Source organism: Rhizopus microsporus (assembly GCF_002708625.1).
Source record: "Rhizopus microsporus ATCC 52813 unplaced genomic scaffold scaffold_4, whole genome shotgun sequence".
In the NCBI taxonomy this organism is placed as follows: Eukaryota; Fungi; Mucoromycota; class Mucoromycetes; order Mucorales; family Rhizopodaceae; genus Rhizopus; species Rhizopus microsporus.
Window position 1 is genome coordinate 1,086,520 of NW_019671919.1, and position 13,218 is coordinate 1,099,737.

Genomic DNA, 13,218 nt, shown 5'->3' on the forward strand with positions numbered 1-13,218 from the left:
TTTGACGCGTGGATACATTATTCCCGCATTTAAATACCTCAGTACCTCAACGAATATGGCAGTTTGTAAGCAGTGTTTTGTAGAGGTGCGCTCTGCAGTTGCATCGAGAGAATGGCAAGGCTGCGTTTGCTAGTTTCGTGTGATGGGATATTGAAGAAATTAAAGGCAAATATAGGTTAAATAAAGTCTTTTCAGAAAATAAAGTCGCATTTTTGCAATTTATATAATACAATTTATACGAAATAGCGACAAGTCAGCGCGACATCTCTTTCTGGAAATAGTGCACAATGAAACCAAATAGGAAATATTGAAAATCACATCTTTAGGAAATGCTTCCAGAACAAGAGGAAGTAGCTTAGTTGTTGAAACTGGCTACTGTGGCTACCAAGAGGCCATTGATGTATTTGTTGTCACTGGTATGTCAGGCACGCGGTTCCTTTTCTATAACGCCGCCAGCTCATGCTTGCTCAATCTGCTATGTTGCCGCCTTGGCTTATTGCTTTACATTGTTGTATTGTCGTGTGTCTCGTAAATATAATAAAAATAGCCATGTGTCATCTATTAAATAGATGTGATGGGCAATATATAAATGCACAATCAAGATATGACCATATTTGATTAAAAATAATATACGCCATCAAAGAGGACATGATGAATTCAAATACATACAATTAACTAATACTCTGAGATTGAACTTAGACCTACAGCTCATTTCTTCTAGGAAGATATAATATATATCGTCTCTTTGATAATACAACCACAACGGCGGAAGAAAAGTTCGATTCAATTTCTCCCATGAATAAGCATCTATAAAATAAGCCTTGAGGGTCTCTCCATCTATTCACAAAAATGGATATATGTCTAATATTTAATCCCAGATCCGCTCGTCTCATTAGATGAACCCATAAAGACATAATAACCCAATTTCCTTTTTTGTACAAAATACGCACAGTAATCGCAATGTCTTATCCATTTCAACGAATCTCACCCAAAAGAGCATTCCATTTCTCACAAATATGCTGTTTATTGATCATTCTATAAGTGTCTACTACAACGAATAAATTGTCTGCCCGAAAACGTCAAACTACATACATATATAATGTTGAATGTTAATAGAATCGAGGGGTTTATATCTGCGTTTAAATTGCTTTCCAGATTACTTAAGAAAAAAAAAAGTTTTATATTAAAATAGAATGACAGAAGGTCTTACTTTAAGGGTTTCTTTTCCTCAGTAATGGTCCTTGTTGATACTGAAACAATTGCAGCAGACGAAAGAATTCAATTGGCTACCAATGCCAGAGAGAACTTGGATATCGTTAAAGAATGTCGCTCAAACCCTGAATTGATTTTGCATGAAGCTTATAGTCATTTTACAGAAAGCCAAAAGGAGCATTCATTAACATGTAGTGTAAGGATAAATAAAAAAAAGGCTTGAATTTGCTTAATTAACCATATGAAAATAGACATTGAGAGGACCTGATATGATCATTTTGCCCCCCCTCATGTTTTACAACAAAACTTATACAGAGATGGTTAGTATTATCCATTTTGGTAAGAACCTGTGTGGACATGATGGCATCATTCATGGTGGATTGGCTGCTACTATTCTCGATGAAGCATTGGCTGCTGTGGTAAGATCAACTTTGCATAATCAAATAAAAACATAAAGACTTATGCATCTGTACACATTTTAGGCACTTCCCTCATTACCCAAGCGATTTGGTTTCACAGCAAATCTAAATGTCAACTACAGAAAACCCATCTTGTCTGATCAATGGGTGGTCGTGCGAGCCAAATTGGACAAATTAGAAGAACGCAAAGCCTTTGTGTCTGCGCATATTGAAAGTGCAGAAGACAAAGCCATATTGACAGAAGCTACTTCATTGTACATTTCCCCTAAATCCATTCCCAAGAACTAATTAGTTACCATGAAACATTACTATGACTACCATTACTATTGCTATTAATAGATTAAAATGCTTGGCAAACTTTTTGATAATTCAAATCTGATCCAACTCTATTTCACATTGACAATCTAGCTTAAAAAGGAAATCATTGGAGTCCTGTGATGCACAATTTAATCGCCAAAAAATACGCATGGAACTCCAACAAAAACAATTACTCATTGAGCTTTCTTTCATTCTTTCCTTCCTTCCTTGCCATATACATGTCTCGTCTTTATTCGCCCTCAGAGTGGGTTGCTCCCTTTGTTTCAATAGCTTCACTAGCTCTACTTCCACTTGGCCCCATATTCTTTCCAAGACTTTATCTTTTATGCCTATGCGTCTATTTTTCCGTCTTTCTATTCACTCAATACAACCACGTCTGTAAATTCTGGCTGACTTCACGCAAAATTAAACGAACAATTCGTAAATGGAACAAAAAGTTGCATGACTCGATTGAAACATTGGATGGCATTGACGAACAACTGCAATACTATAGTGACACTTTTTATTTTCATGCATTCATCATACCCAATTACTGCGAACCTGAAGACTTACTCAAGGATACCATTGAACGTATTGCCATGCATAGGTAAAAAAAAATAACTATTTTCTTTGCGCCACTAAATTTGTCCGTGGCTGATATCGCTTATTAGCCGAGCACATACACATTATGCGCTCATTTTAGCAATGGAACAATCTGAGCCTGGTTGGGAAGCCAAGGCAAGTCGACTTGAAGCCCACTTTTCAAATATATTTGCCCAAGTCATCATCACAGGTCATCCTACCAATATTCCTGGAGAATCTCGCGGCAAAGGATCGAATGTGGCTTATGCAGCTCGTCATGGATGCTTAGAATTGGTCAATAAGGGCATCGATCGAAAGCGAGTGATCATTACTGTCACTGATTCTGACGCGGCAATACCTGAATTATATATCCGTGAAGTGGAGGATGCGTTGAACAAGACCGACGACCCTTATCATCTACTCTGCGCACCGCCCATTTTCTTTTCTCGCAATTGCTTTGATGTACCTGCGTCTGTTCGAGTGACAGATATTACCTGGTCTGCAATGGTCATGTCAAATTTAAGCAATAGCTGTGGCATGTGTATTCCATGTTCCAATTACTCTCTTTCTCTTGTATTGGCTGATACAGTGGGTTATTGGGATACGGATGCAGATGCAGTAGGTGAGGATATGCACATGTGGCTCAAATGCTTTTGGAAGACAAAAGGATTGGTCAGAACAGCTCCCATTTATGTACCTATCAACTTGACCAACGTTCAAACAGAAAGTTATCTCTCTAACGTACGTGCTCGTTATGTCCAGGCTAAACGGCATTACAATGGCGTGGCTGACGTGGCCTATACACTGAAGAATGCATTTCAAGCATCAAGTATCAGCCTTCTAGATAGATTGAGAGTTTGCTTTATTATTCTCGAAGCTCACATGGTGCCGGCTACCTCCGGTTGGCTTATGTTTATGGCAGTGCCTCTTATGCAAGCTATTCTCTTTCCGCCATTTGCTTGGATGGCCCTTGTGCCGGCCACAGAGAACCCAATCCTGACATCTGAGTTTTATGGTCGTTTATGGGGTTTCGTCAAATTGATTACATTCTGTTTGCCACTACCATTATTTGGTACTTTGGCGGTCTACGAACAGCTTCATCGAGTGATAGATCGCGAATTTTTTCGTAAACAAGAAAGTAGAGCATGGTTTAACCTATTTGACTATATCAATTTACCAATTGCAGCATGGTTATTCATGACACTTCCTTCTACTTTGGCTTGTATCAAGAGATTATTATGCTGTGAAGAAAAGTATATTACATCAGAGAAGCTATTTTTCAAGGATGATACTCCAGCCAATAAAACTAGCATTTAATCTAGTCTAAAAAAAAAGCCCACTTATCTACTAGTGTAACTGGTTCTCTTTTTCTCTTTCTTTTTTTTATACATATTTATTCCAGAACATGTTGCCATTTTCAAAGGTGACAAGCACATTAGTGCTTTTCTTATCTTTGTCATCTTTTGCTTCAGCATTCTATTTACCTGGTGTTTCCCCAAATGACTATCACAAAGGAGATCAAGTGGCACTTCACGTCAATTCACTTACACCCAACTTTGGCAAATCAGTTATTTCTTATGATTATTACAACCCGAAATTTCACTTTTGTAAGCCAGGAAATAATACGATTGAACAGCCAGAGAGCATAGGCTCAATACTCTTTGGCGACAGAATTTTCAACTCACCTTTTGAGGTAAGCATAAGGATTGCGTTCCTTCTCCCTTATTGATACTTACACTAAATAAGCTGAGAATGATCAAAGATGAAAAGTGCAAGTTACTTTGTACAACAGAGATAATCCCAGCTGAGGATGCCAAGTTTATCAACAGTGCAATCATGAATGGTTATGCAATAAATTGGATCGTGGATGGTTTACCTGCTGCTACAGAAGATGTAGATCGTGAAACAAACAAGGTGTATTATAATATTGGTTTCCGATTGGGTACTATATTCAATAGCGTACCCTACCTGCACAACCATTACAATATCAAGATACACTATCACACTACAAGCCGAGACTTGCATCGCGTCGTAGGCGTGATTGTAACTCCCGAAAGCAGAGATATTCGTGCGGGAGCAGAAGGGGATGGCATGTGCTTGGAAGAAGTCGGTAAATTTCATTTGAATGAAGATGGAAAGAGTAAAGTGACCTATACATACTCTGTCACTTGGACTGTAAATATGAATTCAAATAAGAGAAGAGACCAAATCATAACCTATTCTTATAATAGTATTCCAGTACTGTTTGGGCAACAAGATGGGATGGCTATCTTCATGTCCTTGATCCTTCCATTCACTGGTTTTCTTTGATTAACTCCATCATAATCGTTCTCTTTTTAACCGGCATGATTTCTATGATCTTACTTCGTGCTTTGCATAAAGATATCTCTAGATACAATGCTCTCGAGGCTCAAGTGAGTTGTAACGTTTTGATGGTTAGACACCACTCTGACGCTTGCATTTTTGCTTATAGGAAGACGTGCAGGAAGACTATGGTTGGAAATTGGTACATGGAGATGTCTTCAGGCCTCCTAACCATGCAATGATTCTATCAGTTATGACCGGCAGTGGTGTACACTTGATTGCAATGACTGGGCTGACACTTGTGTTTTCTGTTCTTGGGTTCCTATCACCCTCTAATCGAGGCGCACTTGCTACAATGTTGATTCTCTTCTTTATGGTCTTCAGCTGCGTTTCAGGCTATGCTTCTTCTCGTATTTACAAAATGATTGGAGGAGAAAACTGGAAGCTAAACATGATTCTTACTGCCACCTTTTTACCTGGGTAAGTTGTTTATGCTACAGAGATGATTTGCGTGTTAACAAAAAAGATAGAGTTCTTTTGGGCGGTTTATTAGGTCTCAACTTTTTCTTGATCTACTCCAATGCTTCTGGTGCTGTTCCATTTGGAACAATGCTTGCTATGGTTGCACTTTGGCTCATCATCTCGTTCCCTCTCAGTTTATTTGGATCCTACATCGGTTTCCGTAAACCACGTATTGAGCAACCTGTTCGTACAAACCAAATTCCTCGACAGATTCCTGATCAGCCCTTCTACTTGAGACCTATCCCCTCTATTTTGATGGGCGGTATTCTCCCTTTTGGTGCCATCTTTATTGAGCTCTACTTTATCATGAATTCTATCTGGTTTCATCGCATTTACTACGGCATCGGCTTCCTTTTCTTGGTATTTGGTGTGTTGATCATGACCTGCTCACAAGTGGCTATCTTGATGTGTTATTTCCACATGTGCAACGAAGATTACCATTGGTCTTGGCGTGCATTCTTAACTGCGGGCGCCACAGGCTTTTATGTTTATGCTTACGCGTTCTTGTATTACTTTACTAAATTGGACATCAATTCATTTACAAGCACTGTGCTTTATTTTGGATATTCTTCCATCATCAGCTTCCTGGTAACCGTGATGACAGGTAAATGCATCATTACGTAAAAGGAACATATGACTAACTTATAATCATAGGATCCATTGGTTACTTGTCTTGTTTATTCTTCTTGAGAAAAATATTTGCCAGCATCAAGGTTGATTAGAAAGGAGGATTACGTTGTCTAATTTCTTAAAAGAGAAATAAACGGATCAATAATTGTCCGACATTATTTATAAACTAAACCCTTTTCTTTGTCTTTCTTTTCTGTATTAAATTTTATGCTAAATAACAATGACAGAAAGTGATTCAATTTCGCTTGTTGTTTTATCTCATGGACTTTGGGGAAACAAGGGACATATGGACTATATCAAGAATCAGCTTATTCAAAGATATAAGAATACAATTTATGTGGTAAGGTACTCAAGTGCATGAAATCATAGCAGTAACTCATACCGCAATCAATATAAAAAGTTGAATATGGATATCAATGAATCCAAATTTACATATGATGGGATTGATGTCTGTGGTGAAAGAGCTGCTATACAAGTAAGGACATGATCAGTAATCATGCAATGTAATAAAAATACTGACAAAAGGATCTATAGATTCAAAAAACAATTAAGCGACTAAACAATGCAAACAAAAAAGTAGTAAAGATAAGCATGATCGGATACTCACTAGGAGGCTTAATATTGAGATATGCAATTGGAGTTTTGGGAGAAAAAGGTGTATTTGAAGATATTATTCCTGATGTAAGTATATATATAATCTACTGACCTATATATATACCTTGATCTAACTAGTAATTCAGTATTTTATTACATTTGCTACACCACACATGGGTGTTCGATTGCCAGATAAAGGCTTTTTTTCAAAGATATTCAATTTTACTACTGGTAGATTTATTTCTCGCTCTGGAGAACAGCTTCAGCTGAGAGATAAATTTGGCAAGAAGGAGAAACCTCTGATCCAAACATTATCTGATCCAGGTATTCATAATAGTCTTGTGAAAAATACACACATTAACTCCTGCGTTCACCATAGATGACATCTACTTTAAGCATCTTGCTAGATTTAATACAAGAAGGTCATATGCCAATATCGCCAATGATCGAACGGTGCCTTATTGGACATCAGGCATAGAACTTATGGATTACTTTCATGAGAACAAGGGGAAACTAGATCTGTAAGTTACTAATGAATAAGATATATAAAATGGAATCTGACGCATACCTTATAACAGAACTTTGGATGAGACCTACATCTCGATCGTAACTGCATTTGACTTAAAAACTCGTTCCAAGGATACAACATCGAAAAAGGACACTACAAAATCAAAAAAGACAAAGAAACGGATCAAACCTATTCTATTCAGATGTGCATTTTATATTCTGTCACCCATCTTGGTGCCAGTCTTTTTGATTATTGCATTCACTACCATCGGCATACAAGGCCTGATATCAAGATTCAGAGTATCAAAGCTATTAAAGTTCCAGCAGCGACCCCTTATTAATCAAGCAGAGAGTGGCAACTATAGTAGCAGTAGTGACGAACTGATCGAGAGTAACTTGCTGGCAGATGCCTTGGATGCCATAAATATACCTGGTGAAGAGACGCCTGATATAAGCAAAGACACGCATTCTCATACATTGGACGATCGAACACATTACTATGAAGTAAGCCCTTCGCCTGCATTAAAGGGGGTATCAAAACAGCTCAATCTTGATGAGACGATATGCACGACATACAAGAACCTTAGATTATTAGAGTGGGAGCGTGTTTGGGTTTATCTCAGTGCATTTAACGCTCATGGGGCTATTATCTGTAGACAAAATATCCACACCACTGATGATGGAATAGCTACCATACAGCACTTTTTGGATACCACGCAGTTTTCTGCTTGAAATAAATGTTTATTTAATTGAATTTACCAGGAACAACAGGATGACTTGCAGAAAGACCACCGTCAACAGCGATGGCTTGGCCATTTACATAAGAAGCTTCATCAGAGGCCAAGAAGGCAATGACATGACCAATCTATATTTTACGTATAAGACTGTGTTTTCTGGTATAGTTTATATTTATACCTCTGATGCAACACCGTATCTTCTAGTGGGGTTTAACTGTCCAATTTTATGAGAAGTTCCTCTTTGTTTAGCGTAATCAAAAGTTGCTTTGGTCATGCCTGTTTCAATCAAACCCTATGACTGTTGTGTTATTTTTAATAAAGTAACCTCAATTTCTTATCTTACAGGACAGATAGCATTGACGCGAACATTTGTGCCAGCATATTGATAAGAAGCAGTCTGGCACAAGTTGATAACGCTAATGATAGGATTAGATGAAATTATTACATTTTTGCATCAACTAACTTACGCAGCTTTTGATGCAGAATACTCAGGTGAGCCTGCACCGGATCGAATACCAGCAACTATGTAATTCATAGTCAAAATCATACTTTTTCTTTTTTGCATTATTCTCACCTGAAGCGGTACAAATAATAGATCCACCCGACAGTTCCTTTCCTCCCTTTCCAGTTTGCTGCATGGCAATACCTGCATGCTTGATGGCCAAGAAAGCACTAAATTTATCATAGTTTATAATAGTGTATACAGTAATGCTATCACTCGTTTGTACCTTAAAGCATTAATGCGCATCATCTTCATGAAGCTTTCGGCATCCTCTTCGTGAATACGAGATCCTGTAGCAATACCTGCATTAGCCACAAATATGTCCAATCGACCAAACTCTTTCATAGCCTCATCAATGATAGCAGTAACGTCATTTGTTGAGGCAGCGTCTACCGCACGAGCAATACAGCGAACGCCTGTATAGGTCGTTTCAATTTCTTTGACCAACTCGTCGAGATTTGTCAAGGTTAAATCAGTAACATAAATAACTTTGGGTCCACGTTTAGCAAGAGAGAGTGCAGTTGCTCGACTATAAACATTAAAAAGAGTATGAGCAAATGAAAAGTAACAAGCCTTTTGCTTTTACCCAATACCGTAAATAGAACCTGCTCCTGTCACTATGCATACTTTATCCTTGAGAGAAGGAGAAGCTTTTGTGATATGGTTGAAAATAAGAGTGGCTCTTTCAGCTGCAGTGGAAGCCATGTTTGTATATATTTATATTTGTATAATAAAAAGCAGTAAAAAAAAAAAGAACTGCTGTTTACGCATATAAAGGGCGAGTATAATTTTCTTTAGTCATGATTTTTCCCCGCATTAAATGTGAATAGTATATTTTTCAAAAGCCGCTGTAGCCTTTGGTGGCTCATTGTCTTTTGCCATGACAATGTGTTCCTGAATTTCATTAGTCATAATAGATAGTGTATTGTGCTTGGTGAGATCATCTATAAAGCACCAACATTTATATTATTATTCGAGAGCAATTCATTAGCTTGTCTCAAAGGTATACTTTTGAAATAAAAACAAACGAGATCATCCAATGGCTTTTAATGGTTTCGTTTACTGATAAAATGTATTTACAAGCAATATCCTATTTTATTTTAATCATCATCTCCTTTGTTGTTATATTTTGTGTGGACAATGCAAATGTCTGGAATAACGCCTTCAGGGTTCAAGTAATCATATTCATGCCCCAGTTGTGCATCCAAGAAGGTCAAGAAACCGTCAAATACATGTTCTTGAATTTCAGTGTCAAATATTTTGGAATAAATCCATTCTTGTTTAAAAGTTTCAATCTTGTCTTTATACACATCAAAGTCTATCTTTATTCTATCTTCCTTGCTAGTTTTCTGGAGTAACTTGTCATTATACACATCAAACACGGGTCTTTCTAACAAAAGACCCAGAGCTGGTGCCTTGGGAATGTTGATACGTTTTTCTCCAAATGTCTGTTGAATTAACGAAACAGGTGTCTCTGTACGAGCAATGAGCATAGCCATGGCTATAATAAATGAGTGACATGTACTTTGTTTTACAAAATAACTTACAGATCATTTTACGAATTTGATGAAGCATAAATGATTGGCCATGAAGCTTGATACTGAGCCATTCTGTATCCCGAATATACATGGGTTCGCTCACTGTGATGTTTTTGATATAACGCATCGAGCTGTGATCCTTGTATCCCTTTCCGATCGTATAATTGTGAAAATTATGTGATCCTTCATACAGTTTAACCGCTTTTTTAAACTTCTCAAGCTGTTGCTGTGTCGCTCGATAGGCATGTCTCTTTTCAATCAACTCTGGTGTACTACGTCTAGCGTAAAATGTCGTGGGTTCTCCATCAACCATGGTTGAAAGCATAAGGTCATCTTCATGTACTTGTTCACTTGTAATTTCTGGTTTAATAGGTTCCATGAACACATAGGTTGGCAAAAGGTATTCATAGATACGTGAATCACAAAGGGTTTTTGGATTAAAGGAGCCAATGACGGGAACATAACCTATGAAATGAAATCAGTACAGTAGTCAAAAAAGAACAAGCACTAGTTCATTTACCCCATACACGGATTTGCTCTGGCAAGAATGAATTGGTGCGTTCGACAATGTCATAATCTGAGGGTATTTGCATCTTTAAAGACAAGATATTACCGGCAGCGTGAACACCCTTATCTGTACGAGCACATCGCATCCAATTGACCTATTACTCATTCGTTAGTTTGATCCATATGTAACGACCCGATTATAGTTTATATACCTTCTTTGGATCATTGGCATTATCTTTAGAAACACCATTTGCTTTACACAGAGCCTCAAAGACTTCTCCTTCAATAGTTTTAGAGTTTGGATTTCTTACAAGTATGTCAGTATTCAGTAATAAGAGAGAGAGATTTTCTTACAATTGTAAACCTTGGTAGCCAGTACCATTGAATCCAATCAAAAGAGCAACCTTTTTTTTAGGTAAACGAGGTTCTCTAGGCCCAGAGTGCTCTAATGGTGGCTGTCGTGGTCTTGAATCTCGTTTATTCTTTTTCGTCTTTTTAGCTTTGGGAGATTCTTGATCAGGATCTGCTGCACGCTTAGATCCAACAGTTGATTCTTCTATAGTCGTAATGCTTATCTTCTCCTCCTGTTCAATCACTTCTTCTTCTTTCACTTGTTCCTTTGACCAAAGATTTCCCATGTCAAAAATATAAAGATGACAAACAAACAAAAAAAAAAAAAAAAAAGAAAATTTTGCCATTTCTTTCAGCGGATATTGAAATAACCCCAAAGAGAACTTGGAGTGTATTCAGGTACAAGTGCAACACCATTCATTTAATACGATTACTATCGGTATTATAGAAGCATTTCTTCCAGTTATTTTATAAATACATTCATTACAAATCGAATAATTGTCAATGATTGCCCCTGTATAGTTTAGCTGTTATGGTTGAGCACCACATCAGCAGTTGCTAATTTATTATTATAGTCCAAAGCTTTCAAAAAAAAGGTAAGAAAGCAAGGAGTGGGATGACTATAGAGTATATGTGACCAACATGCTTTGAGCCACCACTAGTGGCAGATCCCTGTTGAATGGTGCTGCTTGTTACAGATGGCTTAGGCTCTACAGATTTAGAACTAGAGGAAGGGACGACAGTCGCTTGATATTCATCACTTGTTTTGAATCCTGTAACCCATTGCCAATTGCCAATGTCTAGTAAAAAGAAATCATTTCTGGCTAATCCAAATGTATCAACACCAAAAATAATGAACAGAGAGTGATTTTTATATAGTACAACTATAAAAAATATAAGACCATTGCTAGTATATCTCTCTTCGTCCTCTTACCTGAATGTCCAAACCGCGGTCCAGCTCCTTGATCTGAGTTGGTAATGTTCACCATAGACCATTCAAATGAAGTCGTATTCAAAAGATAAATATAATCAGACACCACCTTGGGGGAATCTATAAAAGAGATATAAGGGACACAAACTAACGAAGGAATCTGGCTTTTACCTGTAAATGAACCTCCATACATTAGTATAAGATCAGAATTTGGTACTATGAATAATGCTAGTTGGTCACACATTACACAAATCAGACTTTATTGCTTACTTTGCGTTGCAGAATGAAGTCTTCGATGTGATGGAACCGTTTTATTCGATGTCTTGTGCATTTTCCAGGTTGAATTGATCAGATCAAACTCTAATATTTCATCCATTGCTGCAGGAACAATCGTGTCATCTTCTGTTACTTCCAAGCCTCCAATGAAATAAATTGAGTTTCCTGATTGGGTTAGTGTAGCTGTGTGTTCTAATCTAGGACGCACAAACGATGGCACTTTGGATGTGCTGTTTGTTTGGTTATTAGGAAAGGACCAAGTGAAGTTCTACAGAGAATGCTAAATAAAAGAAAAGAGAAGGGAAAAGTAGGCCCTATACTTACTTGAGTGTTTAATACGGTCAATTCATTATGGTAGATTGTTGTAGTTATATTTGGCGATGATGTATTGTCACTATTATTAGCTCATTTTTAGACATCATTTTCGTTGCTATAATAATAGCAGATCTATCCTTCTTTTAATTTATTTACCTTAACCCGCCCCAAAGCCAAGCACGACCCAAGGTATCTAAAGTAGCTGAACCCTCACGGCTAGAGTAGTATAAGATAGGATGTTCAAAGTGGATGTATATATAACTATTGAATTACCTTGGAAGCGTTTTATTATCTGCTATTGTAGTCCAAGAGAGATTGGTTGTATCAAAAAGCACAGTAATATTTTTTTTGTATTGCTGACTTGAACCATAGCCCAGTCCACCGTGGATCAAATAACTGTGATTCAGAGATATAATTGAAAATAGGCTGTTTGGTTCCAGAACAAAATCAGGAGAGGATATACTTTGCCAATTATTTATAGCTGTGTTGAGAGTAAAATCTTGACTTAGGTCAAGCATATAATGGTCGGATGTGGGTCGTTGATCTGACGTTCCTCCATAACAATATATCTTTTGATTTACTAAAGTACAGCCTAGACCATTTTTTTTAGCTTATAAATATACACACACATCACAAAGTACGTAAGTAGTTTGTAGATGGTTACCTCCGTTATATCTTGATGAAGGTATAATAGCATTTACAAGTGTAAAATGGAATAGAAAAAGCAGTATTATTTTCATGAATAAGAAAGAAAAGAAATAAACTTTTTCTCACCTTCTCCTGTTTTGCTGCACAACATATAGTGTATCTTATAGTTCTATCTCAGATGCTAGCAGCCAATCATCTGAATGGATATTACCACTGTATTTTAATTCATGAGCTTTTGACCTACTATTCAAAAAAAAAAAAGGCGCAAAAAGAAAAGATACATTCCAGCACACTCTCTTTAGACTCTATTTATACGTTAATAATATTAAGACAGACCTTCACTACA

The 13,218-nt window shown here is 37.2% G+C and overlaps 7 protein-coding genes across 7 annotated transcripts; 4 read left to right on the forward strand and 3 right to left on the reverse strand.

Annotated features, from left to right (window-relative positions):
• The first annotated feature begins 1,063 nt into the window (after nt 1-1,063).
• Nucleotides 1,064-1,986, forward strand: RHIMIDRAFT_276547 (thioesterase family protein). Its single transcript, XM_023612632.1, has 3 exons — nt 1,064-1,408; nt 1,464-1,631; nt 1,695-1,986. Exons 1-3 carry the CDS (start codon nt 1,235-1,237, stop codon nt 1,917-1,919), a joined length of 567 nt encoding a protein of 188 aa, XP_023468583.1. The 5' UTR covers nt 1,064-1,234; the 3' UTR covers nt 1,920-1,986.
• Nucleotides 1,987-2,455: 469 nt separating this feature from the next.
• RHIMIDRAFT_181986 (uncharacterized protein) lies at nt 2,456-3,401 on the forward strand (the record flags this gene model as incomplete). Its single annotated transcript, XM_023605799.1, has 2 exons — nt 2,456-2,535; nt 2,600-3,401. Coding segments are annotated over 2 exons (882 nt in total), but the record flags the coding sequence as incomplete, so codon positions are not given.
• Nucleotides 3,402-3,915: 514 nt separating this feature from the next.
• RHIMIDRAFT_287072 (putative endosomal integral membrane protein) lies at nt 3,916-6,058 on the forward strand (the record flags this gene model as incomplete). Its single annotated transcript, XM_023613438.1, has 6 exons — nt 3,916-4,203; nt 4,257-4,685; nt 4,742-4,924; nt 4,984-5,294; nt 5,345-5,940; nt 5,991-6,058. 6 exons carry the CDS (start codon nt 3,916-3,918, stop codon nt 6,056-6,058), a joined length of 1,875 nt encoding a protein of 624 aa, XP_023468585.1.
• Nucleotides 6,059-6,186: 128 nt separating this feature from the next.
• On the forward strand, nt 6,187-6,943 carry RHIMIDRAFT_199599 (DUF676-domain-containing protein; the record flags this gene model as incomplete). Its single annotated transcript, XM_023606390.1, has 4 exons — nt 6,187-6,306; nt 6,367-6,441; nt 6,501-6,647; nt 6,707-6,943. The coding sequence occupies 4 exons, from the start codon at nt 6,187-6,189 to the stop codon at nt 6,941-6,943; spliced, it is 579 nt and encodes a 192-aa protein (XP_023468586.1).
• Nucleotides 6,944-7,812: 869 nt separating this feature from the next.
• Nucleotides 7,813-9,011, reverse strand: RHIMIDRAFT_199669 (sex determination protein tasselseed-2; the record flags this gene model as incomplete). The annotated part of the gene is made up of 7 exons (XM_023606397.1): nt 7,813-7,932; nt 7,983-8,096; nt 8,148-8,220; nt 8,272-8,326; nt 8,379-8,476; nt 8,533-8,835; nt 8,893-9,011. The coding sequence occupies 7 exons, from the start codon at nt 9,009-9,011 to the stop codon at nt 7,813-7,815; spliced, it is 882 nt and encodes a 293-aa protein (XP_023468587.1).
• Nucleotides 9,012-9,406: 395 nt separating this feature from the next.
• On the reverse strand, nt 9,407-10,989 carry RHIMIDRAFT_287074 (pseudouridine synthase; the record flags this gene model as incomplete). The annotated part of the gene is made up of 5 exons (XM_023613439.1): nt 9,407-9,807; nt 9,854-10,309; nt 10,365-10,506; nt 10,564-10,657; nt 10,706-10,989. The coding sequence occupies 5 exons, from the start codon at nt 10,987-10,989 to the stop codon at nt 9,407-9,409; spliced, it is 1,377 nt and encodes a 458-aa protein (XP_023468588.1).
• Nucleotides 10,990-11,088: 99 nt separating this feature from the next.
• Nucleotides 11,089-12,998, reverse strand: RHIMIDRAFT_276567 (uncharacterized protein). The gene is made up of 8 exons (XM_023612633.1): nt 12,889-12,998; nt 12,498-12,816; nt 12,381-12,440; nt 12,234-12,303; nt 11,904-12,177; nt 11,805-11,849; nt 11,637-11,753; nt 11,089-11,586 (listed from the first exon to the last, which is right to left on the reverse strand). Exons 2-8 carry the CDS (start codon nt 12,740-12,742, stop codon nt 11,288-11,290), a joined length of 1,110 nt encoding a protein of 369 aa, XP_023468589.1. The 5' UTR covers nt 12,743-12,816; nt 12,889-12,998; the 3' UTR covers nt 11,089-11,287.
• Between the last annotated feature and the right edge of the window lie 220 nt (nt 12,999-13,218).